The sequence below is a fragment of the Bombina bombina genome, chromosome 6 (genome assembly GCF_027579735.1).
Source record: "Bombina bombina isolate aBomBom1 chromosome 6, aBomBom1.pri, whole genome shotgun sequence".
Taxonomy (NCBI): domain Eukaryota; kingdom Metazoa; phylum Chordata; class Amphibia; order Anura; family Bombinatoridae; genus Bombina; species Bombina bombina.
In genome coordinates, this window is record NC_069504.1 from 178,916,782 (window position 1) to 178,944,167 (window position 27,386).

Sequence of the window (27,386 nt, forward strand, 5' to 3'; positions counted from 1 at the left end):
TTTCAGTTTGTTTTTCAATTGAGTTGTACAGTTTATAGGTCACAATAAAGGTGGAAAAAGTTCTGAAATGATTTATCTTTGTCTCATTTTTTTACATCACAGAAACCTGACATTTTAACAGGGGTGTGTAGACTTTTTATATCCACTGTATATATACAGTATGTATATATATATATATATATATATATATATACACAAGTAGCAGGTGTCCCAGCACTCCAGCCTTGGCAATGTGTCAACCACCTGGGTGCAATCCTCAGTGTTCATATACAATTATATGTGGAAGTGAAGGGCACTCTCAGGGTTTTTTGTAACACAATATGTGTTTAATCTGAGCCACAACAAGTCATCAAGGACAGAGTCGATGTTTCGGCTCACATTAGAGCCTTCTTCAAGACAAAGTAAATCTGTGAAAGAAAGAAACATATATGCAAACAATATATATATACAAAGTACAGTGAAAACAAACACCCAACACCATTGTTACTTTAAATTAAGTTTGCTTAAAAGGATAAACATTAACTCAAGACCAACAAGAGAGCCATAATGCACGCTCAATACAAATAGAGCAAATCTAGCTACAAATTTTGTTTCATGTAGCTAGATTTGCTCTATTTGTATTGAGTGTGCATTATGATGTCTCGTGGACTCTAAACCAAGGTGACAGTGGCTCCCTGGTTCATGCAAAATATTTTTGCATGAAAAAAATTAAAGCTGTTTATTTATATTATAGAACTAACAGAAAGTACAGAACTGATCTGTGACACAGAATTTAATAAGGGTAACTCCGACATCTCTATTGGAGGACAGTAAAATTCCCTTGAATGCATGAAAACAAAAATGTTTTGGTTTTTTTAGCACAGAGATGTTTTTCTTCCTTTTTAAATGCTGTAATACATTCTAAAATGCCCTCTTATAGGTTTCATAAATAATAAAATACTTTACTTTTACTTTACTTTTTACATAGAGATGCTCAGGTGATATTTTCCTGTCAGCTTTTTATAGTTATACTGCATCAGTTTCAAGTGATTTAGCATATGAGTATTATGTCCCTTTAATCTACAACATTATTTTTGAATGTTTGAAAACAATCACTTCTATATCATTCCTGTAATTGTTTCAGGGCATATTCTTGACCTTACCAGATTTATAAAATGCATGAAATATATGTAAAATATCAAATCCAAAATTAAAACCACAGGCTCCTCAGCCTACGGCTATCCCACTCATTGAGAATGACGGGACAGGATGGGATGTTTTATTTTATATGCACAGCACAGACTGTATTTATATCAACACTGCAAGGAGAATGCAGTGTCAAGGCATCGGGAGAGTTAAAGGGATATGAAACACAATTTTTTCATTATTCAGATAGAGTATACAAGTTTAAAGGAACAGTCTACACTAAAATTGTTATTGTTTAAAAAGAGAGTTAACGCCTTTACTAACCCTTCTCCAGCTATGCACAACCAACATTGATATATTAATATACTTTATAACATTTAAACCTCTAAATTTCTGCCTGTTTCTAAGCCACGACAGACAGCCTCTTAGTACATGCTTTTGTATTTGCTTTTCACAAAAGGAGACTGCTAGTTCATGTGGGCCATATAGATAACATTGTGTTCACGCCTGAGGAGTTATTTAAGAGTTACACAGTACTAAATGCAAGTCAATAGATATTAAATAAAAAGTCGTGTGATCAGGGGGCTGTCAGAAGATGCATAGATACAAGGTAATCACAGAGGTAAAAAAAACTTAAATTATGCTTACCTGATCATTTTCTTTTTTTCAGATGGAAAGAGTCCACAGCTGCATTCATTACTTTTGGGAAATACGAACCTGGCCACCAGGAGGAGGCAAAGACACCAAAGCCAAAGGCTTAAATACTCCTCCTACTTCCCTCATCCCCCAGTCATTCTGCCGAGGAACAAGGAACAGTAGAAGAAATAGCAGGGTGAAAAGGTGCCAGAAGAATAGAAAATAAAGACGCCCCACAGAAAAAATATGGGTGGGGAGCTGTAGACTCTTTCCATCTGAAGAAAAGAAAATTATCAGGTAAGCATAATTTAACTTTTTCTTCATAAATGGAAAGAGTCCACAGCTGCATTCATTACTTTTGGGAAAACAATACCCAAGCTATAGAGGACCCTGAATGCAAATACGGGAGGGTACAATAGGCGGCCCATTCTGAGGGCACAAGGCCTGAAAAAAACACAACCCAACCAAACCCCACTTCGTCGGAGCCGGACAAAAAAACTAGAAGGAAAAGGCCCCAAGGACACTGGGCCGCAGATAGTATGAAAGCCTAACCAGAGGCCGCAAACAAACTCACTGAGCCAACACTCCTCCAGGAGAACCGTCGCCCAGCAGTCGGTCCCCACACAACCCTACCTAGTACAGTACCAAAATCCACAAAAGGAAGAGGACAAGGGTAAGCCAAAGAGACACCCAAAGGTACAACAAAATCCATAAAGGAAAAACTCCCTTCAAAGGAAGGCCAATCCACTGAGACCCGAATGGATCCTGAGAACAAGGGGAGACAACGCCCAACCCACAAGGAGCAACCGGGCATCATCAAGGAGAAGAAACATCCCCCAAACATTGTGCAACAGCATTGAAAAGACAACTGAAGACAAAGTCCTCAAAACGTCAAAACTCAGAGACTGAGTCAACAGCAAAGTACAAGTAGTAAACTCAGAAATAAACATCTGAGTCCAGTAACACGCTGCCATCCATTGGAGACACGGAGAAAACACTATCTTTAATGAAGAAATGGCAGAGCAAATAGCAGATTGCCCAACCTCCAAGACAGAGGACACTCTCCAGGCAATCCAGGCTGCCAAGCCTACTCACAGATCACAAAGGGGGATAGGCACAGAACCTCAAAAAACAAGGTCCACTGTCACCCCCAAGACCTGAGGAAGAACAACAGATCTCAGATTCTACACCTAGCCGGACCAGCCCAAGCAGCGGCAGATCTGAAGCAAGGGAACCAAAAGGAACTCCAAAACCCGCCCCCAAAAGTGCGGAAAAATGGACACAGGCACGTCAACCTAAAGACAATCGAGCAGGCGATAGACCCAAGGGATCTAGCAAAGCCACCCGACAAAGTCTCAATGCGGAGCCAGCAGCTCCCCAGATGGAAAGGAACAACTCAAAGAGCAGACCAGTCCCCAAACCAGATAAAACATCTGCTAGGAGAAACAGACAAAATCCAGAGGTCTCAATGAAGAAGAACCACTAAAGGAACAAATCCAAAAAGGACAATTTCCTAAAGCAACACCGCCCCGACTGCCGGAAAAGAGGCACTAAACCCTCTCATTTTCCCACCACGTCGAAAGGAATACTCTAGGTTCCGAGGGTATCGGAAGCAACAGAGAGTGACGCAGTAATATTCACTGACAAAGTCACCAGAGAAACGGCTATTTAGGACTGAAACAATCCCGAGAGCCGCACAGACCCACAGGTCCTCTTGAGAATGCTTAGCTGAAACTTGTAAAACAAATAACAAGAAAACTAAATAATGCTAAGAGCACTCGGCACCCCCGACCTGACCAGCAAGGTATGATAGGTGCCACGTGTCTGACTAAGCCGCGAGACAGAAGATCTGAACCCAAGCAGGACCTGCCTGCAAACAGGGCCATAACTGCCAAGCTGGCTAAATCCGCCCTCAGAGAGGAAGAAAAACAGACAAATCGATCCCAGATATTTTTAAGTTCCCACAGGAAACATAGCATGATAAATAAAATTCATCCTAACCGGATAAAATAAAATATTAGGCAACCCGAGGGTTAACGCCCAAGAAGAACAGAAGATCTGCAGGACCAGCCTAACGGAAACCCTTTTCTTCCAACAAAACTGGGAAGGATCTCGATAACAAGACTTAAAGGAGATTACTTCATCCCCCCATGTCTAACAAGGTGAGCAAATCAAAGGAGGAGACTGATGAGTCCCATACCCAAGAAGGATAGGGTCCCCAAACAGCTCAAAAACGTGCCTGAGAAAAACACAAAAGCGAGGCCGCCTGTAATGAAAGGCACAACACTCAGGAACAGTTACACCCGCAGGGAACAGTACGTACCCTCCAGTGGCTGAGAGACCTGGGGCAATTGGGCACGAGCATAATCGCAAATAAACATCTGGACTTTGTAGATGCGCAAGCACCAAAAGTCTGTAAAAGCGAAAACGTGCCACAACCTCCGGGGGGAACAATCCACCCTCCGAGGAGGGAAACACATAACCTGGGTTACCCGCATGTGTAGCAGTAAGGAGCGGTAGAGAACTCGCCTCCTGGAGGACAGGGCCCCCTGAGGCAGATGGCTCAGCAGTCCCTTGAATACCCAAGCCCGAGGAACAAGGCGCTCTAGGACTGCCTAAAGAACATAACTGACTGACCTGAGTCAAAGGGGCCAATTCACATTCTTCACAGAATGAAGAATCTGAATCAGAAAGTTGACCAATCTCAACATCAGCATCCTCCATAACTGGATAAAGGATACCCAAAAATGTACTATATATAAAGCAATTTAAACGGCAACTGACACCCACAATGGCTGGGGCACTCACCAGCTCCTATGTACCAGACACCAGCGGACTAGAATTTTCCATTGCCACACAATCTGGAATGCGGAAATGGGAGACCAGAACATAAACACACACAGTCACAAGGTGAACCGTAGAATCCAAAAAAGTGCGCCCGACTGTAAGGTCGCATCACTTCAACAGGCCATTATGTTCCAAGCCACGAGCCCAGTTAACACTACACATAAGCAGATTGAATCGCATAACAAGCATGATTAAAAAAACTCCAGTTCAATAATCCCCCTCAGGAGATATTAACCCTTGATTCCAAGATACTAAAGGAGTCCCACTGAGACCCTGTATTTTTTATGTGAGTTTGCAGGAACAAATGAGTTACAGTACATTCATGAAGAAGTAAAATGAAACGATCTTACCGGAATCTACGCCATGGAACAGGAACACGGCCCTTTAAGTGTGACGGATAGTAGCCTCGCCTCTGCCATGGACTTGAGAGAAGAAAGCAGGCAGCTAAGCGAAGTTCAACAACGCAGAATGCTTGTGGAGGTGTTAAAATGAGTCGGGATGGTTTTGCAGAAAGACTCTTCCTGCGTCTCCGGACTCTAACTTTCATCCAAGCCCTCACTGAGACTCACAGGATTACTTAAAACTCCCGTCCCATGTCGAAGAGTACTACCCTCCATAAGAGACGAAAACAAACTTCTGACACTTTGCATTCAGTGTCCTCTATAGCTTGGGTATTGTTTTCCCAAAAGTAATGAATGCAACTGTGGACTCTTTCCATTTATGAAGAAAAGCTTAAATTATGCTTACCTGATAATTTTCTTTTCTTCAGATGGAAAGAGTCCACAGCTCCCCATCTGTATTTTTTCTGTGGGGCGTCTTTATTTTCTATTCTTCTGGCACCTTTTCACCCTGGTATTTCTTCTGCTGCTCCTTGTTCCTCGGCAGAATGACTGGGGGATGAGGGAAGTGGGAGGAGTATTTAAGCCTGTGGCTGGGGTGTCTTTGCCTCCTCCTGGTGGCCAGGTTCTTATTTCCCAAAAGTAATTAATGCAGCTGTGGACTCTTTCCATTTATGAAGAAAAGTATATTTATATAACTGTGTTGGTTAATAAAGAAATTATCTATCTTTTAAAGCAATAACTATTATATTGTAGACTGTCCCTTTAAACACATTTCTGTTTTATTTCTATTATCAAATTACTTAACTATGTTAGAATCTCTTGTTGAAGGAGCAGCAATGCACTACATGGTAATAGCTGAACACATCTGGTGAACCAATAACAAGAGGCAAAAGTTTAGGCACCCCTGACAATTTCCATGATTTTCATTTTTAAATAATTGGGTGTTTGGATCAGCAATTTCATTTTGATCTATCAAATAACTGAAGGACACAGTAATATTTTTAGTAGTGAAATGAGATTTATTGGATTAACAGAAAATGTGCAATATGCATCAAAACTAAATTAGACAGGTGCATAAATTTGGGCACCCTTGTCATTTTGTTGATTTGAATACCTGTAACTACATAGTACTGATTAATTGCAACACACAATTGGTTTGGTGAGCCCATTAAGCCTTGAACTTCATAGACAGATGCATCCAATCATGAGTAAGGGTATTTAAGGTGGCCAATTGCAAGTTGTTTTTCTCTTTGACTCTCCTCTGAAGAGTGGCAACATGGGGGCCTCAAAACAACTTTCAAATGACCTGAAAACAAAGATTGTTCAACATTATGGTTTAGGGGAAGGCTAAAAAAAAAGCTATTGCATAGATTTAAGCTGTCAGTGTCCACTGTGAGGAACATAGTGAGGAAATAGAAGACCACAGGCACAGTTCTTGTTAAGGCCAGAAGTGGCAGTCCAAGTAAAATATCGGAGAGGCAAAGGCAAAGGATGGTGAGAACGGTCAAAAACAGCCCACAGACCACCTCCAAAGACCTACAACATCATATTGCTGCAGATGGTGTCACTGTGCATCGTTCAACAATTCAGCGCACTTTGCACAAAGAGAAGCTGTATGGGAGAGTGTTGCGGAAGAAGCCTTTTCTGCACACATGCCACAAACGCACATTTAGACAAGCCAGCTTCATTTTGGAAAAAGGTGCTATGGACTGATGAAACAAAGATTGATTTATTTGGTCATAACAAGGGGCGTTATGCAAGAACACAGCATTCCAAGACAAACACTTGCTACCCACAGTAAAATTTGGTGGATGTTCCATCATGCTGTGGGGCTGTGTGGACAGTGTCGGTACTGGGAATCTTGTTAAAGTTGAGGGTTGCATGGATTCCACTCAATATCAGCAGATATTTGAGAATAATGTTGAGGAATCAGTCACAAAGTTGAAGTTAGGCCGGGGCTGGATATTTCAACAAGACAACGACCCAAAACACTGCTGAAAATCTATTATGGCATTTATGCAGAGGAACAAGTACAATGTTCTGGAATGGTAATCCCAGTCCCCAGAACTGAATATCATTGAAAATCTGTGGGGTGATTTGAAGCAGGATGTCCATGCTCGGCAACCATCAAACCTAACTGAACTGGAGATGTTTTGCAAGGAGGAATGGTCCAAAATACCTTCATCCAGAATCCAGATATCCATTACAGCGTCTGGAGGGTGTTATTTCTGCTAAAGGAGGCTCTATTAAAGGGACAGTCTAGTATAAACTAAACTTTCATTATTCAGATAGGACTTTTAATTTTAATCAACTTTCCAATTTACTTTTATCATCAAATTTGCTTTTTTCTCTTGGTATTCTTAGTTAGGGCTGCCTCTTATCACATGCTTTTTAAATCTCTTTTCAACACAAAGAGGCAGAAAGTACACATGGGCCATATAGATAACACTGTGTTCAGGCACAGGGGGTTATTTAAGATCTAGCACAACACAATGCTAAATGCAAGACAATAGATAATAAACAGTCACAGTCATGTGATCAGGGGGCTGGAAGAAGGTTTCTAGATACACAGAGGTAAAAAGTATAATAATATAACTGTGTTGGTTATGCAAAACTAGGGAATGGGTAATAAAGGGATTATCTATCTTTTAAAACAATAACAATTCTATGGTAGACTGTCCCTTTAAATATTGATGCAATATTTCTGTTGGGGTGCCCAAATTAATGCACCTGTCTAATTTCGTTTCGATGCATATTGCACAATTTCTCATTTCACTACTGAAATATTACTGTGTCCTTCAGTTATTTGATAGATCAAAATGAAATTGCTGATCCAAACACCCAATTATTTTTAAATAAAAATCATGGAAATAGTCAGGGGTGCCTAAACTTTTGCATACGACTGTATATACAGCCACCAATTAGCAGCTAGCTCCCTGCTCCTGTGCAATTTATATGGCGGAATATAAGGGGAAAAGGCAGAAAATAAATCCTTATTCTGGAAAAATATATAAAGGCTGCAAACACGTAATTAGAAGAGTTGTTCATCACTACATAACTGGAAATGTTTTAAAATTAAAAAAAAGTATAATTTTTCAGAAAGAAAAATCTGAAAAATCTGAAATTGGCTATTTTTGGTGACTTATTGTGGGTATTAAAGAGGCTGTTGGTGATTTTAGTTGCAGCAACCATATAAGAAGCATTATAGGGTGTATATGTGTAAGAGAGACTGTGTTTCAGTTGTGTGTGTGTGAGTGTGAGAGAGAGAGAGAGAGAGAGAGAGAGAGAGAGCGACTGTGGGGCCTATTTATCAAAGAGTCAACTATGTTGCATTCGTCGGCTTCAATACTCTCGCCAGACATCGCCAAACATCGCTGCCGCGGATCTGAATACAATCTCCTTATTTATCAAAAAAGCCCTCAAAAACAGAAGAGCATCGGACTGGTGTTAACTAACAGTCACCGATGTCGCAGTTATTTGGGTTTTTCCCAACTTTATTTATATAATTTCACTACTGTCCATGAACAAGCACATTTCTCTAAAGCTAATCTTTTATTTTTCATATGTTAATGTACAAGAAATAGATAGATTTATAGCTCAACAAACAATATCTCATAGAAAGTTATTTTAAATTGATTTGTTATACAAAAATATCTTATATGATACTTTCACATAAATGAATGTGTATTTGTATTTCTAGAAGTCATGATATACTTTTAGCTCATATTTTATTTTTATAAATGATTATTAATGCTAGAATTTGTACATATATCTTTGCACACACTTGTGTGTATATATATATATATATATATATATATAAAAATATATATATATATATACTGTATATATATATATGTGTGTGTGTGTGTTATGTCAGAAATCTTTAGCAAACATATATTATTTACATGTCCCTAAATTCCTTTTTTTGTTTGAAACAATGTTGACTTTTATATCTCTGTGTTTATTTATGCCACTATATGTATATAGTGTAAATGTATTATTATTCTGAGCAGGAATAATTGCAAATATAATATATAATGTAGTCAGGGTATCATTTGTATTTATTTGCAATCAATGGATATTTTAAGAGCTGGGCCAGTTTTCTCTCTGTACCTGTGTAACCCCTCCTGATTGCAATCTAGTTTTAAAAACCACCCCTTCACAGTTGTTATAAAATGGGCTGGCATATAAGATGACATTTCTTACTGAAAAAAAAATTCAAGAGAAGGAAGAAACACACTGAAAATAGCATGACAGTAAAGAGGTGATTTTAATTTCTGCTGTATCTGAATCATGACAGTTTAAAGTTAGGTGGGCTATCCCTTTGAGCTATCAATTTAAGATTATATTGAATAAAACATCAATTCAAATTTTAAAATCCTTGTCTAAAATATTACACTGGGTTTCCAATGTCAGCATCAATGTTTATCTTTAATACTAATTTCACATATACATACTTTGAAAGTATAATACACAATGTAACAATACACAATGTAACAAATGGCACTTATAAATTCTGATGAGTGATCAATGACACAAGTATCAAGCAATTTGATTTGTTAGTGATAGTTTATAATGTGTATTTGAATCAGACTGGCTGATGCCATAAATCATGTGATTATGCATATTCCAATTGAAAGTGGTGGAAAAATTAGTTTGCGTCATAATTGGTGCAAAAAGTGTTAAGTCAAATATGGCGCAAAGTGGAGAGTGGGACTTGTATTACATGGCTTAAACATGGTGCAAATAGATTTTTCCAAAAAAATAAAAAGGAAGTTAGCTATATTATGATTTGTATTTAATTTTTATCTCTATATCTATAAGTGCGACAAGTTTGGGGGGAAAGTTTTCAATAAATTTGGAGAAATATTATCCCCTTGCTTTGTAATGAGAGACAAAATTTAACATAATCCATAAGTAGTAGTGTATTTTATTTGTATCCCTATATCTACTAGTGCACCCAATGGCTTCTATTTATCAAGCTGTCAACCGCAAATACGCTGGAATTCCGCTGCATATTTGTGGCGAGCCTGATTCGCCATAGTTATCAAACCCTACAGACCGGCAAAAGTAGAATATAGTGACGTAACATACGATCCGCCGTACTCAGTCAGATAAACAGATTGATGGTTATGTCACTACAGAAGTTCCGAACGCAAGTTCGGCACAATCTGACTACATTTGCTAGTTATCAAAAAACTAGCAGGTACGCTCGCCACTATTCCGGCCCAACGTACCTAGTTTTCAATACGCCGCCCTGGAGGCGGCGGATGCCATAGGAATCAATGGGAGTCTGACAGCAGCGAAAGCGTATGTTCGCTGCTGCCCGATATCCCATTGATTCCTATGGGAAATGTATACACCTAACCCCCTAACATGTACCCCGAGTCTAAACACCCCTAATCTGCCCCACCTACACTGCCGCCACCTACATTATACTTATTAACCCCTAATCTGCCGTCCCTACACCACCGCCACCTAAATAAAATGTTTAACCCCTAAACTGCCGCTCCCGGACCCCGCCGCAACTAAATAAAATGTTTAACCCCTACACCGCTGCTCCCGGACCCCGCCGCAACTAAATAAAATGTTTAACCCCTAAACCGCCGCTCCGGGACCCCGCCACAACTAAATAAAATGTTTAACCCCTAAACTGCTGCTCCTGGACCCCGCCGCCACCTACATTAAATTTATTAACCCCTAATCTCCCGCCCCCAACATTCTATCAGCCAATCGGAATTAAGGTAGGAAAAATCCTATTGGCTGATGCAATCAGCCAATAGGATTGAAGTTCAATCCTATTGGCTGATCCAATCAGCCAATAGGATTGAGCTTGCATGCTATTGGCTGATTGGAACAGCCAATAGAATGCGAGCTCAATCCTATTGACTGATTGCATCAGCCAATAGGATTTTTCCTACCTTAATGCCTGTCAAATAAAAATAAATACTAAGCTACCTACAATGTAACTATTAGTTATATTGTAGCTATCTTAGGGTTTATTTTATAGGTAAGTATTTAGTTTTAAATAGGTATAATTTATTTCATGATAGGAATATTTATTTAGATTAATTTAAATTATATTTAAGTTAGGGGGTGTTAGGGTTAGGGTTAGACTTAGGTTTAGGGGTTAATAAATTTAAAATAGTGGCGGCGACGTTGGGGGCGGGAGATTAGGGGTTAATAAATTTAATGTAGGTGGCGGCGGTGTAGGGGGGGGACAGATTAGGGGTTAATAAATTTAATGTAGGTGGCGGTGGTGTGGGGGGGCAGATTAGGGGTTAATAAATTAAATGTAGGTGGCGGCGGTGTAGGGGGGTCAGATTAGGGGTTAATAAACTTAATGTAGGTTGCGGCAGTTTAGGGGTTAAACATTAGGGGTTAAACATTTTATTTAGTTGCGGCGGGGTCCGGTAGCGGCGGTTTAGGGGTTAATAAGTATAATGTAGGTGGCGGTGGTGTAGGGGGGGCAGATTAGGGGTTAATATGTATAATGTAGGTGGCGGTGGGCTCAGGGAACGGCGGTTTAGGGGTTAAACACTTTATTAGAGTTGCGGTGGGCTCCGGGAGCGGTGGTTTAGGGGTTAAACACTTTATCAGAGTTGCGGTGGGCTCCGGGAGCGGCGGTTTAGGGGTTAATAACTTTATTTAGGTGTGGTGGGCTCCGGGAGCGGCGGTATAGGGGGTAAAACAGTATAGTATAGTGTGGGTGCTTAGTGACAGGGTACAAAGAAAGCTGCGAATAAGCCGAAGAGCAGCGAGATCGATGACTGTTAGTTAACAACAGTCCGCTGCTCATCGCTCCGTACTTGGTGTACGGCTTTTGACAGCTTTCTTGATAATTTTGTAGAACGTATTCAGGTCCGCGGCAGCGATGTTAGGCGATCTTAGGCGAGCGTATTGGTGCCGGCGAATGCAGGAAAGTAGATGGCTTGATAAGTAGAGGCCAATGTGTAGCAATAATATTGTTTGAATTAGAAAGGTTTAATAAAGTTTCTAATTTACTTTTATTATGTAATATTCTTCATTCTCTTGCAGCATCGAACATAAGCCTTCTGTGTTTTCCGACTCCCATTGAGTTCTATGGCATCTGCGACCTCAAGGAATACACGCGAGCGTACCTGTTAAATGTTTAATAAATTTGGAAAAGGCTCAAATAGAGTCGAATCTGAAGTCGGAACATTTGTAATGATGCAAGCATCGATCTGTGTCGGATTGAGATTGCGGGATCGTATTTTACGTCACAAAGTTCAACATTTGCCGATCTTGACGCTTTGATAACTACGGCGGATCAATCGCGCAACAATTACGACACGGAATTCAAGCGTATTTTCAGTTGACGCTTTGATAAATAGGCCCCTACGTCTCTATGTGAGAATGTGTGTGTGAATGTTTCCATGTGTATATGAGAGATAATCTATGTGTGTGTGTAAGAGAGTTTTAGTACTTTTACAATATTTTTAAGTTTGACTATGCTCAAGAATAGTGTGCAAACCTTTTAGTCACTTGGCCAAAAATTGCACAGGTCAAAATTGTTGCGCACACTGCTCAAAAAAATTAGAGGGAACATTGGTCTATGGCCAGAGTCAGTGCAGGAGTGGTGGGTAATGGGTGGTCAATATGTGGGGCCTAACTGTGTTATTTAGGGATATGTCTGGATATAGACAGACAGGCAGAAAGTTAGACAGATTAGATAGATAGATAGATAGATAGATAGATAGATAGATAGATAGATAGATAGATAGATAGATAGATAAATAGATAGATAGATAGATAGATAGATAGATAGATAGATAGATTAAAAGTACATTAAATACTAAATCTAATGACGCTAAACAGGTGTATATATCATAAATAACCAAACACAAAAATTACTTATAATTTAAATTTGATGATACTGTGGAAGATTTTACATTATGTACAATATATGTGTGTAATTAAATATGGTACATAGTCCACGCCTACCTGTATTTTATTGATAACACCCAGTGAGTCGTACCAGGTCTGTACAGCCCAGGGGAACTGTCTAGTAACTGCCATACGAAGGACAATGCTGAATGAAATTGTGGTAAAGATTTTGCGCAGTGCTATTCCATTTATTAACGCCTGAGGCAGCACAGACAGAAACACCACAAAAAACCCAGAGAAGAAGAAGGCAGAGCTGTTGAAGTATCTCACATAGGCAGCTTTCCGTGTAAGCTTTAGCTCAGTCCTGTGTCAACAAAGAGAACAATGCTTGAGAATTCTAAATACCAACAATGCAATGATTCAATACTGATTGGTCTGTGCAAGAATATTTAAAGGGACAGACTACTCCAGAATGTTAATTGTCTACACTTTATTGTTTACAGTCTTGTTGTTTAAAATATAGATAATCCCTTTATTACCCATTCTCCAGTTTTGCATAACCAACATGGTTATATTACTATCATTTTTACCTCTGTGATTACCTTGTATCTAAGCCTCTGTAGACTGCACCCTTATCTCAGTGCTTTTGACAGACTTGAATTTTAGCCACTCAGTGTTGATTAATAAATAACTGCATGATAGTGAGCACAATGTTATCTATATGCCAAAGAGGAACTAGGGCTGTCTAGCTGTAAAAAAAATATCAAAATGCACTGAAATAGGAGGTGGCCTTCAAAGGCTTAGAAATTAGCATATGAGCCTACCTAGGTTTAGCTTTGAACAAAGAATGCCAAGAAAACAAAGCAAATTTGATGATAAAAGTAAATTGAAAAGATGTTTAAAATTACATGCCCTACCTGAATAATGAAAGTTTAATTTTGACTAGACTGTCCCTTTAACTGAATGTGTTTATGTACTAGTTTCAGACAAATAAACATGTTAGGAACACATAGGTTAGACCTATACTCCACATCCCTTTTATTTTATCATCTCTGCACAAAGAACTAACTAATTGTTAGGCAGAGCAAGCAGCTTTGTATGGGCACTTTGCCTGGCTGGTCAAGTGAAAGAAATTGACTACACATTGTCTAACACTATCAGTGGCAAAACTGGTAGATTTATAGCTTCTTAAATGGACACAGGTCATTTACCATATAAAAACTATAGATCAATAATTCAGCACTGCAGGGACCACTATTTGCTAGTAAATATTTTATAAGCGTTGCACCAGAGCTCTCAATTGGCCCAGATATTGTGTGATTTTCACAGGTGGAACCCCCCCCCCCCCTCTTTCACAGATTCCCCATCAGGGCAAATGTTCTGGCTTCATGGTACTGCAATGGCTCCGCCCATGACATGCCCAACTACGCTAATCCCCATCTGTGACATGCTCAGTCCTGCTCATTGCACATCAGCAGTCCTTCCCTTCTGACATGACCCCACTCACAAACTACCAGTGTGTCACTGGCCACAAGTTCCCCTCACCTTCCTGTCCCAGAAAGTCAGCACTGTAATCTTATCAAAATTACATTTTCTATCTATTTTAAAGCAGTCCATGAAAATACCCCTTGAAAAGCCCCTTGACTATGTTTATATTATTTCTATGGTGAGTTAGGACCACATGTACATAACCTTCTGCAAACTCTTGTGTAGTAGGTTGCAGGTTAAAAAAACAGTAGTATATGCTCCAGACTTTCTGCATTTCATAGGAATTTAGAACTTTAAAATTCTGCACCTTTGACCTGTTGAGATTTTTACCTATTTTAAGCAGTATTCTATAACTGTATGCATGTTTGTATATTTGTTTTGTCAAGTGTTTTTTCTAAAGTTTTCTAATTCCCAGAACTTGAAATCCCCCTGTTGACCTCTCAATGCTAACCCTACTACCTATATTTTACTAATTGGCTTTAACTGATAGCAGCTGTAAAACAGAGTACCTAATACTAACGTTTTCACGGCGATTAGCCTTTTTGTCTGTAGACTAAAGCCCAGATTGGCTCATCTAAACAAGGAAAATTGTGGGTGGAGTTTGGCTATTGAAAACTAATTGCAGTAAAAAGGTTGTTAATTTCATTTAACAATGTTAAGATTGGCTGATATGTTATTCTATAGCAACACAACTGAACTGTCTTGTGATTACATAGTGTTAACTATCCCTTTAACTGCAAACAGCTTTTCAGTGTTTTATAGTTATATATATTATTGTCTAAACGGCATTAAATGAGAGATTTGATAATTACAGAATTAATGTTCTTATATCATTCTTATATAATTTCTTTGTTGTAAAATCAATCTGAAGATTAGAGGAATTTAACTTGTTTAGGGCTGGATTACAAGTGGAGCGCTAATATGCCAATTTATGGGCATGTGATAACCAGCCAGAAAATGAACCAGAGATCAGAAATTGTCCCACAATAGCCCCCAAAACACAGTGGTGTGTTGTTTTTGAAAATAAAAAAATGAAATAACATCTTTATTTTAAAAAAATAACTGCTAAAATCAGTTATAAGGGGTTAAAAGTGGAGGGTGTGGGGTGTTAGAAAAAAAAAGGCACTGAAAAGTTCCTTTACATTGCAGTCTATACACAAATAAACACGTAAATATATATATATATATATATATATATATATATATATATATATATATATATATATATATATATATATAGGTATCCAAAACACCAAAACTCGCCCACAAAGGAAAAATGCCTGGGTGCAAATTTGTAGAAGATATGCAGCCAAAAGAAAATGCACTCTCAGGACTTTCATAAACAGGTTACTTTTATTTCTGTAACGTTTTCGGAGGTCTTGCCTCCTTCATCAGCATAAATAAAGTGAAAACAAACAAACTCTTAAATAGTGACATACTCACTCAAAATCATTTCAAACCACTACCTGTGCTGGCGCCAAAATTACCGGTGTTGGAACGCATAATGCGTTCCAAATGTGCTAAGTGGCGGAAGTAGTGCGCCAAACTACTTCCGGTTGTCAAAATTCTATAGCCGTAAATAATCGGCTTTCTCTATGTGAATGCCATAATTATAAAACCATTGTGGCATATTATCTAAACGCATAAAGCAAACTCTTAGCGTGCAAACGATTGTGCTGATACTTTGATTAGTGATAGTAAATGTGACAGCCGCTTGTTGCCATGACAACTTAAACAGTGCTGGAGTGTAATCCTGTACAGGGACAGACTAACAGTAACTATGTTTCTGAATACACCAAAGTGTGTTAAAACAGGCATGATGTTTGGCTACAATGTGAGTGTTTAAAGATGGTGTATATATTGATAAAAGAGGATAAACAAATCTAATTATTAGGCACGCCAGCTGATATATTGTGCTGTATATATATGTGTAGTGTTACCTTATGTTGAAGATATTGAGTCAATATGTCCAATATTCATAGAGGAATCTCATATGGAGATATGTACCTCCGATATATAGCCTTCAAATTCTACATAACTAAAATATTAACGATTATCGTTTATCTGCGATCTTCCCATTAGTATGAGCTGTTAACATGCATATTATTCCTATCCTCTGTCAAAAACCCTTTATGTATTTTTGAAATTTATACCGCTCACCTAGTTCCTATTCAGTGATGGGGTTATATATTAACACCATATTAATTCTCGTTATAAGAGCTACGTGGGTCATATATGTATATTCCACTGCTATCTTGTGGCTAACAATGCCCTCATATGCTCCCTATTTAAACACTCCAAAGCGTTTAGGCACAAACGTACAAAAGATGAATAAACTTAAACTTAAAAAATAAATAAACTTAAAAAATAATAAATAAAAGCAATTGATGTGACGGTCTTTCCATTAATTTAAACACTATCCCATTCGGGATGGATTTAGCTCTAATAGTCCTTGATTTTCGTATATGCAGAATAAAGGACGTTGAGTCATTCACTTCTGTATTTATGTATAATGTAATCCACTCTGTGTTTATTTCTGTGCGTTCTTCGTTGTCTTCTATTGCCCCCTGGACCTCTAGGTTAATATTGCCTTTAGGATTGAATGCTTAGTATGCATCATATTCTCCTGGTTATTGTGCCATCAAATTATTTTCCATGTTGTTGTTTTCTTCTTCCTGGGATGCTTAAGGATCTAGTGTCCAGTTTTGGCTATGTGTACTGCTATGTGTGAAAAAACTGGTAACTCCAAGGCACCACTATCCGACTTCCACGCAGGTATTAGAAATACCAAAGACTCCTACCCCTGGTGCTGTGTGCCAACATGGTTTAGGAGCACCCCTAGAACGAGGCACGCCGACCATACGGCGCACAGAGTCATAATAGTCTAGGTGCCGTACCCTGCGCTTGTATCACATTATATAGCTGTATTACACCAAAGCCTTGAAGTCAGGGGTGGTGTTGAGCCCCCCTGGATAAATGGTACCCAGTCGGTACATCCATTGTGCCTCCCGTTGCAGAAGTATTTTACCTCTGTCTCCCCCTCTATCTAATGGGGGTACATGATCAATGAGTGTGTATCTTATTGATGCCACCGAGTGTCTGTACTCTGCACAGTGTCTCGCTACCGGTTGTTCTGATTCCCCGGATTTGTGAGCCGACCTTATGGCATGCCGATGATTGGCCATCCTTTCTCTCAGGGTACCTGTCGTTTTACCGACATAGTGCCAAGAGCATGGGCATACCAATAAGTAGATGACAAACGTGGTCGTACAGGTAATCGAATGTCGTATGTGGAACTGCTTGTTGGTATGGGGATGGTTAAATATTCTGGTACTTATAAGTCCATTACAGGTAGTGCATCCTAAGCATCGATAAGATCCTCTGATGTTAGTATGTGTCCTGGGATTATAGCTTGCCTTTGAGTCAGTTTTGACTAATAAGTCTCGCAGATTTGTGCCTTTGAGTCAAAACTGACTCAAAGGCAAGCTATAATCCCAGGACACATACTAACATCAGAGGATCTTATCGATGCTTAGGATGCACTACCTGTAATGGACTTATAAGTACCAGAATATTTAACCATCCCCATACCAACAAGCAGTTCCACATACGACATTCGATTACCTGTACGACCACGTTTGTCATCTACTTATTGGTATGCCCATGCTCTTGGCACTATGTCGGTAAAACGACAGGTACCCTGAGAGAAAGGATGGCCAATCATCGGCATGCCATAAGGTCGGCTCACAAATCCGGGGAATCAGAACAACCGGTAGCGAGACACTGTGCAGAGTACAGACACTCGGTGGCATCAATAAGATACACACTCATTGATCATGTACCCCCATTAGATAGAGGGGGAGACAGAGGTAAAATACTTCTGCAACGGGAGGCACAATGGATGTACCGACTGGGTACCATTTATCCAGGGGGGCTCAACACCACCCCTGACTTCAAGGCTTTGGTGTAATACAGCTATATAATGTGATACAAGCGCAGGGTACGGCACCTAGACTATTATGACTCTGTGCGCCGTATGGTCGGCGTGCCTCGTTCTAGGGGTGCTCCTAAACCATGTTGGCACACAGCACCAGGGGTAGGAGTCTTTGGTATTTCTAATACCTGCGTGGAAGTCGGATAGTGGTGCCTTGGAGTTACCAGTTTTTTCACACATAGCAGTACACATAGCCAAAACTGGACACTAGATCCTTAAGCATCCCAGGAAGAAGAAAACAACAACATGGAAAATAATTTGATGGCACAATAACCAGGAGAATATGATGCATACTAAGCATTCAATCCTAAAGGCAATATTAACCTAGAGGTCCAGGGGGCAATAGAAGACAACGAAGAACGCACAGAAATAAACACAGAGTGGATTACATTATACATAAATACAGAAGTGAATGACTCAACGTCCTTTATTCTGCATATACGAAAATCAAGGACTATTAGAGCTAAATCCATCCCGAATGGGATAGTGTTTAAATTAATGGAAAGACCGTCACATCAATTGCTTTTATTTATTATTTTTTAAGTTTATTTATTTTTTAAGTTTAAGTTTATTCATCTTTTGTACGTTTGTGCCTAAACGCTTTGGAGTGTTTAAATAGGGAGCATATGAGGGCATTGTTAGCCACAAGATAGCAGTGGAATATACATATATGACCCACGTAGCTCTTATAACGAGAATTAATATGGTGTTAATATATAACCCCATCACTGAATAGGAACTAGGTGAGCGGTATAAATTTCAAAAATACATAAAGGGTTTTTGACAGAGGATAGGAATAATATGCATGTTAACAGCTCATACTAATGGGAAGATCGCAGATAAACGATAATCGTTAATATTTTAGTTATGTAGAATTTGAAGGCTATATATCGGAGGTACATATCTCCATATGAGATTCCTCTATGAATATTGGACATATTGACTCAATATCTTCAACATAAGGTAACACTACACATATATATACAGCACAATATATCAGCTGGCGTGCCTAATAATTAGATTTGTTTATCCTCTTTTATCAATATATACACCATCTTTAAACACTCACATTGTAGCCAAACATCATGCCTGTTTTAACACACTTTGGTGTATTCAGAAACATAGTTACTGTTAGTCTGTCCCTGTACAGGATTACACTCCAGCACTGTTTAAGTTGTCATGGCAACAAGCGGCTGTCACATTTACTATCACTAATCAAAGTATCAGCACAATCGTTTGCACGCTAAGAGTTTGCTTTATGCGTTTAGATAATATGCCACAATGGTTTTATAATTATGGCATTCACATAGAGAAAGCCGATTATTTACGGCTATAGAATTTTGACAACCGGAAGTAGTTTGGCGCACTACTTCCGCCACTTAGCACATTTGGAACGCATTATGCGTTCCAACACCGGTAATTTTGGCGCCAGCACAGGTAGTGGTTTGAAATGATTTTGAGTGAGTATGTCACTATTTAAGAGTTTGTTTGTTTTCACTTTATTTATGCTGATGAAGGAGGCAAGACCTCCGAAAACGTTACAGAAATAAAAGTAACCTGTTTATGAAAGTCCTGAGAGTGCATTTTCTTTTGGCTGCATATATATATATATATATATATATATATATATATGTACACTTTGGAGCCCTTTCCACTCAAATACCTTAAAATATGAAAAATCATTTTAATTCAATTTTAATATTTTCAAATTTGATTTACTCTGTATTTACAGTAAATATTTTACATTTCAATGTTCTTCACATAGTAGAATATGCTTTTTGTATTTTTAAATATATATTCATACAGTATGTATATATATAATAAATTCTCATATATATATATATATATATATATATATATATATATATATATATATATATATATATATATAAATATAAATATATATAAGAACGGCTTGCACTCTCTGGATTTCTTCAAAAATGATTTAATCAAACAGGTGACGTTTTGTGGTCAATCGCCCCTTCCTCAGCCCAATTGACCCCGAAACATCACCATTTTTGAAGAAATGCAGAGAGTGCCAGCCATTCTTTTTGATATTTACAGCTCTTGCTAGCACTCTGGTGGATGTTTGTTTTAAGTGAGAGTGCACTTCTACATTGCTTTATACATATATATATTTATTTTTACAGTAAAAAGAAAATTTTCTTCTATGTGAAGAACATTGGAATGTTCTTATGCGGTGTTGGGTTATCGCGCAAGCGATAAATGTTAGGTTGTTTTTTTTCACAACATGCTCTATTGAAGTTTATGGGCGAATGTATTAGCAAGGTTGAAATATCAGAAGTCCTGAAGTTAGCACGCATCAGATTTTGCTTACATGCAAGCATTTAACTTTCGACTTGTAATACACGTGCAAACCCGCTCATTTTAAAAGTTTATTTCTGGCGTTGTTTGCACGCAAGCGATAGCGCATAATAGTGCACCATTTGTAATCTGTCCCTGTATGTTCTGTCTGAAAGGCTTATTTTGATTGCTGATTAGCTATTAAGAATAATTGCATTAAACAAAATGTTATCCTATTTGGAAAGCTTTCTAACTTGACCTGTATGTTCATTTATAGCAACAGTGTATTTAGTCCCTTCTATTATCCTATGTTTGTTTCTCACCTATTATGCTTCATTTCTTGTTGCTATTGATTCTCTCTAAATGTTAATTTTGAACTACTGTTTAACACAAGGGTCATCAATTGTGCATCTCCAAAGGTTTTGGAAATACATTTCCCATGATCCTCAGCCAGCATTTCAGCTGGCTGAGCATCATGGGAAATGTAGTTCCAAAACCTCTGGAGAGCCACAATTGATGACCCCTGGTCTAGACTCACCCATGGATACACTGGATATGTGCATTCCAATCAGCTGATATAATTCATGCACAAAAGTAAACCAGCCAACATGCTGACGCTAGGCTATTGTCATGCTATTTATATGTAACGTAATCTGCTTTAGCACAGACCATCCCTGATTCAACACCATCTAATCTCATAAAAAAATATTATAAAAGCGAAGAACAGTTTATTGAACACGTTTTAAAAACAGAAAAACAAATATAACTGCTTCAGAAGTTATCCAAGGTATTGAGAGAGTGATCTACTTATAAACCATACTAAGTCATTGGTGTGCTCAATATGTATTGCAAATAGATTGAAAAGGAATCAACGTTACAATAAAGCTTCAGTGATTGAATTAGGAGAACTCTCTAGCTAAACAGACAGTAAAGTCATAATTATACATTTGTGATTCAGATAGAGAATATAGTTTTAAACAACTTTCCAATTTACTTCTATTATTTAATTTGCTTGCTTATCTTGTTATCCTTTGCAGAAAGTTTTTTCTAAGAAGGCTCAAGAGCCGCAAAGAACCTAGGTTCTCACTGTTGATTGGTGGCTGCATTTATAAACTGATTGTCATTGTCTCACCGGTGTGTTCAGTTAGAAACCAGTAGTGCATTGCTGCTCCTTCAATAAATGATACCAAGAGAATGAAACAAATGAGATAATAGAAGTAAATTAAAAAGCTGTTGAAAATGGTATTATTTTTATTTTTGGGTTTCATATCCCTTTAAAGCAGTGATGTGCAGTGAGGTCAGAGGCTGGTGAGGCACTAGATATGATACGCCGGAGAAACACATGTACAGAGGGCCGCAAGTACCCCCAACAGGGCAGGTTTAAATGATAGCTGAACCAGTGCACAGGTGACATAATCAGGTGATGGGTGAGAGCAAGTTAGTAACCACTGAGTTACTGATCAGCTGATTACTTCACCTGTGCACTGATTTGGCTATAATGAAAACCTGGCCTGTTGGGGGTACTTGAGGACCATTGTTGAGAAACACTGCACTAAAGCACCAGCTCATCGGAAATGTATTGATTACCTGGAGAATAAAGCACACATACTCTGCTCACTGACACCCACACACACTCTGCTCACATACACACTCACACAATTCTGTGGCACAGTGCCAGTTACTAAGCAATTAGAATGATACACAATCTCTTCTCTACTCACTACTGTATTGTAAAAATAGAAATAATTTACCATACACATTTTACACAAAGGACAAGTTATCAATACTGCCAACACAGCTGCTGCAATATGGTATTCATATGCACGTGCACATCCCACTTAGGTATGCTCTTCAACAAAGGACACCAAAGGATACCAAAAGAATGAAGTACATAATAATAAAAGTAAAATAGAAAGTTTTTTGTTTTTTTTGTGGAATTTCTATCTGAATGATGGAAATGTAATTATGACTTTCATGTTCCTTTCAAAAACTAATTTGATTTGCTGACATGGGGCCAGTAACAGTTGATGCTAATTCTCAAAATATAAATAACTAGAAAAGTCTATTAAAATAGCATGCTCTACCTCAATCATGAAAGTTTAATTTTAAATGTCTCCCTTTGACTATGTGTTTAACCAGTTACTTTACAGTGGCATTATTTCTAAAAACATTTAACTGCAATAATTACATATATTTTTTAAATGACTCATTATCTCCTTTTATTAATATAAACTTGTATAAAAGCAGCACATATTAAAAACACAATGCAACAGCTTTCAATTGATTTGTGAATTACAAGTTAACAGCAGTCTTTAAATAAATGGAGACACAGAGAAAAATAAAAATAGATACTGCGCCCTCTGACTGAACAGACATAACATATATGGAGTTTGTACCTAATTAAATCAAATAACCATGAAAAAGGGAGGCTTAGCAATATTCAATATCAAAAACTTTCATTTAAATAATGTGGACACTGCACACTTAACTTCAAACTCTGGGTTTTAAATTATGGATTTAAATTTGAATTGACCCTTTGACTTCCTGTCAGTATTGGGTTATGCTCACTTACTGTCCCCCTGTTAATGAGCTGTATCTGAACACAATTCAACAAAAACACTAAACCACATTCATTAAATTATCATTTTCACTAACAGAATCCATTTCAGTAAAATCTACGGCTGCAGCACTTACTACAATAAAATGTGGCTGAAACACTGCTCTCTCTGCCTCTCTCCCTTTCCTGCTCTTTAAGGATTCAGGAAGTGACAGTGGAACATTCCACTGCACTTAGAGGGGAAGAACAGAACTCTCTTTTTCACTTTAGCAAAGCTGTCAGCTTCACAGGACAGCAACAAAATAAATGAAAGTTGTTTTTTTTCCGTTTTTGTTTTGTTTTATGTGATTTAACATCCAGCCCCAACCCTAAATTCCACTTACTAATGCCTCTCACTGGATTGGGTCAGCCCAAATGGGACTGCCTCAAATAAGCAGATAATGGGCCATGCAATGATCTTAACCACTTTCATCCAGTAGATGGCGCAGCATGTTGTGTAATGGTGGGCAGACCTGCTTGTGCCTCTCCATTGCACAACATATAGCTGTGAGAAAAAAAATGCTGGGGAAAAAAAATAGCAATTTTTTTTATTTTTTTAAAGCCAATAAAAAAAATATTTATTTTTGCCCATATGAGAGGTGAAGCACTGCCTCACCTGCTTCTAGTGACTGCACATCACTGCTTTAAAGGGATGTAAAAGTCTACATTACATTTCTATGATTCAGGTAAATACTTTTCAATTGACTTCTCTTGTCAAATGCAATTTGTTCTCTTAGTAGCCTTTGTTGAAAAGCATACCTATGTAGGGTCAAGAGTCTCAATGCACTAGTGGGAGTTTAAATGGTGACTGCGCAGATATGCCTCTTGTCATTGGCTTACCACATGTGTCCAACTAGGTCATTTTATTATTTTTTTCTTTCATGATTCAGATAGAGGGGCCTATCTATCAAGCTCCGAATGGAGCTTGATGCCCCGTGTTTCTGGCGAGCCTGCAGGCTCGCCAGAAACAGCAGTTATGAAGCAGCGATCACAACGACCGCTGCTCCATAACCTGTCCGCCTGCTCAGAGCAGGCGGACAGACACCCCCTGCTGGCGATTGGCCGCAAGTCAGCAGGGGGCGGCGTTGCACCAGCAGCTCTTGTGAGCTGCTGGTGCAATGTTAAATGCGGAGAGCGTATTGCGTGAGGTCTTGCAGACCTGATCCACACTTTCGGATCAGGTCCGCAAGACCTTTGATAAATAGGGGCCAGAGCATGCAATTTCAAGCAACTTTCTAATTTACTCCTATTATCACATTTGTTGGTATCTTTATTTGAAAAGCAGAAATGTAAGCTTAGGAGCCGGACCACTTTTAGTTCAGAACCTGGGTAGCACTTGCTGATTGGTGACAAAATGTAGCCACCAATCACCAAGTGCTACCATGGGTTCTGAACCAAAAATGGGCTGGCTCCAAAGCTTACATTCCTGCTTTTTAAAATAAAGATACCAAGAGAACGAGAAAAAAAATGTGATAATAGGAGTAAATGAGAAAGTTGCTAAAAATTGCATGCTTTATCTGAATCATGAAAGAAAAAAATTGGGTTTCATATCCCTTTAAGAATCTAACAAGCAAATGCCTACTCTATACTTGTATTTTGTAATTTATTATTTAGCACTGTTAAAATGTAACAGTATTCTAATTGGATTTCGTCAATATAATAATTTCCTTTAACGCTGTTACAACATAGATAATATCACATAAGTTCACATCCTTGTGCAATGCTAACAGATAACTCTATTTGCCTGATTTTCTTATACAAATCTGAAGGATTTTTTTTTTTGCACACTGACTTTAACAATGTTAACATAAACAGATCTGTTATGATAGTTAGTTTTACAGCCACTATTGTATTTCCTTGTTCCATGTACAGCCAGGCCCATGATTCAAGCTGTGTATACAAGCCTGTCTATAAAGATGTCCATAGAGGAAATTATAGGCTTTGTAAATTATATTTAGTCATATGCTGTTAGTGTGATCAAAATGTCAAGTTCATGTAAATATACTGTGTTAGTGATAAGCACTAAACACTTCATAAATACATCATAAATAAGGGACTCTGAGCAGCTTCCCATATCCTCTGTGCTAAAAATTATTGCTTAATAAATTGTTTAAAGGGACATGAAACCCAATTTTTTTCTGTTGTGGTTTAGAAAGAGCATGTCATTTTAAACAACTTTCTAATTTACTTCTACTATCTAATTTGCTTCATTCTCTTGATATCACTTGCTGAAAAGCATATCTAGATATGCTCAGTAGCTGCTGATTGGTTGCTGCACATAGAGGCCTTGTGTGATTGGCTCACATATGTGCATTGCTATTTCTTCAACATAGGTTATCTAAAGAATTGAGTCAAATTTGATAATAGAAGTAAATTGGAAAGTTGTTTAAAATTGCATGCCCTATCTGAATCATGTTTAATTTTGACTAGACTGTCCCTTTAAGTAACACATATAGCAAATAAAATGTAAACCCATTTATACAGTAAATGTATATACTGTGATACTTGATGAGTAGAGCATATTCCAGTAGTAAATGTGACAACAGGCGTTGACAATAAAAATCTTCATAGGCAGTAAAGGAGATGTTTGTCATTACTACCAGATTTAGCCAAATTAAAATGTACCAGGCATAGGTGGCCTCTGTCATTTTTCACCAAATACAGAATGTGAACAGTGTTAATTTCGTCGACTAAAACTAGACTAAAATGACAACAAAACTAAAGAAATTCTGATGACTAAAGTACGACTAAAACTAAAATGGCCTTTTAGTCAACAGACTGTGACTAAAACTAAATCAAAATGACATTTTAGTCAAAAGACTATGGGGCCCATTTATCAAGCTCCAGATGGAGCTTAAGGGCCCGTGTTTCTGGCGAGCCTGCAGGTTCACCAGAAACACCAGTTATGAAGCAGCAGTCTAAAGACCGCTGCTCCATAACCTGTCCGCCTGCTCTGAGGCGGCGGACAGACATCGCCGCAATTTAACCCGATCGAGTACAATCAGGTTGATTGACACCCCCTGCTGACGGCAGATTGGCCGCGAATCTGCAGGGGACGGCGTTGCACCAGCAGCTCACAAGAGCTGCTGGTGCAATGCTGAATACGGAGAGCGTATTGCTCTTCACATTCAGCGAGGTCTGTCGGACCTGATCCGCACTGTCAGGTCTGAAGGACCTTTGTTAAATAGGCCCCTATGACTAAAACTAAATCAAAATTTGCTGTGAAAATTAACACTTTATGCAAGGTGTTATAATCAATCCATATCTAATTACTGCTCTTTTGTAACATAAAAAAGCAAGGCTATCTTCTTGTTCATTTACAAAACTTGGTTTTATTTAATTTTAAAGGGATAGTCTACACCAGAATTTTTATTGTTTTAAAAGATAGATAATCCCTTTATTACCCATTCCCCAGTTTTGCATAACCAACACAGTTATATTAATGTACTTTTTACCTCTGTGATTATCTTGTATCTAAGCCTCTGCGAACTGCCCCTTTATTTCAGTTCTTTTGACAGACTTGCAGTCTATCCAATCAGTGCCTGCTCCCAGATAACTTCACATGCACGAGCACAGTTTTATCTATATGAAATACGTGAACTAACACCCTCTAGTGGTGAAAAACTGTTAAAATGCATTCTGAAAAGAGGTGGCCTTCAAGGTCTAAGAAATTAGCATATGAACCTCCTAGGTTAAGCTTTCAACTAAGAATACCAAGAGAACAAAGCAAAATTGGTGATAAAAGTAAATTGGAAAATTGTTTAAAATTACATGTTCTATCTAAATCATGAAAGTTTATTTTGGCCTAGACTGTCCCTTTAAGATAAAAAAAAATGTTATATACCACAACAGTTAAATCTGTTAAATAATGTATTGCATGTTCAAACCTTAATACCATAGATAAAAACAGGTTAATAAATCTTTACTTCAGGAGTATATAATGAGTTTAGAAGTTTTAGAGTATTCTTGTATCCCTTACCTAAGTGTAACGCTACATAGTATTTCATATATGTTAAAGAGTCTATTGACACATTAATGTTTGAGCAGGATGGGGTTAACTTTGAAAGATTTACATTTTCACAGGGGATTTAGCTGCTTATCCCTGATGAAGTGCTTGTTCTAAGCAGGAAACGCACCGGAGGCAGCTCCTGTGTGCTGAGGTTGTATGTTAACGTCTGTGTGTGCTTTAGAAACTTTTCTTTTTTTT

The 27,386-nt window shown here is 38.2% G+C and overlaps 1 protein-coding gene across 1 annotated transcript in view; it reads right to left on the reverse strand.

Annotated features, from left to right (window-relative positions):
• Positions 1 to 27,386, reverse strand: part of CFTR (CF transmembrane conductance regulator) — a 345,866-nt gene that overhangs the window by 178,768 nt on the left and 139,712 nt on the right. Inside the window, exon 8 of the mRNA XM_053716685.1 lies at positions 12,915 to 13,161. Within this exon, the coding sequence (XP_053572660.1) occupies positions 12,915 to 13,161 (247 nt within the window). The remainder of the gene's footprint in view (positions 1 to 12,914; positions 13,162 to 27,386) is intronic.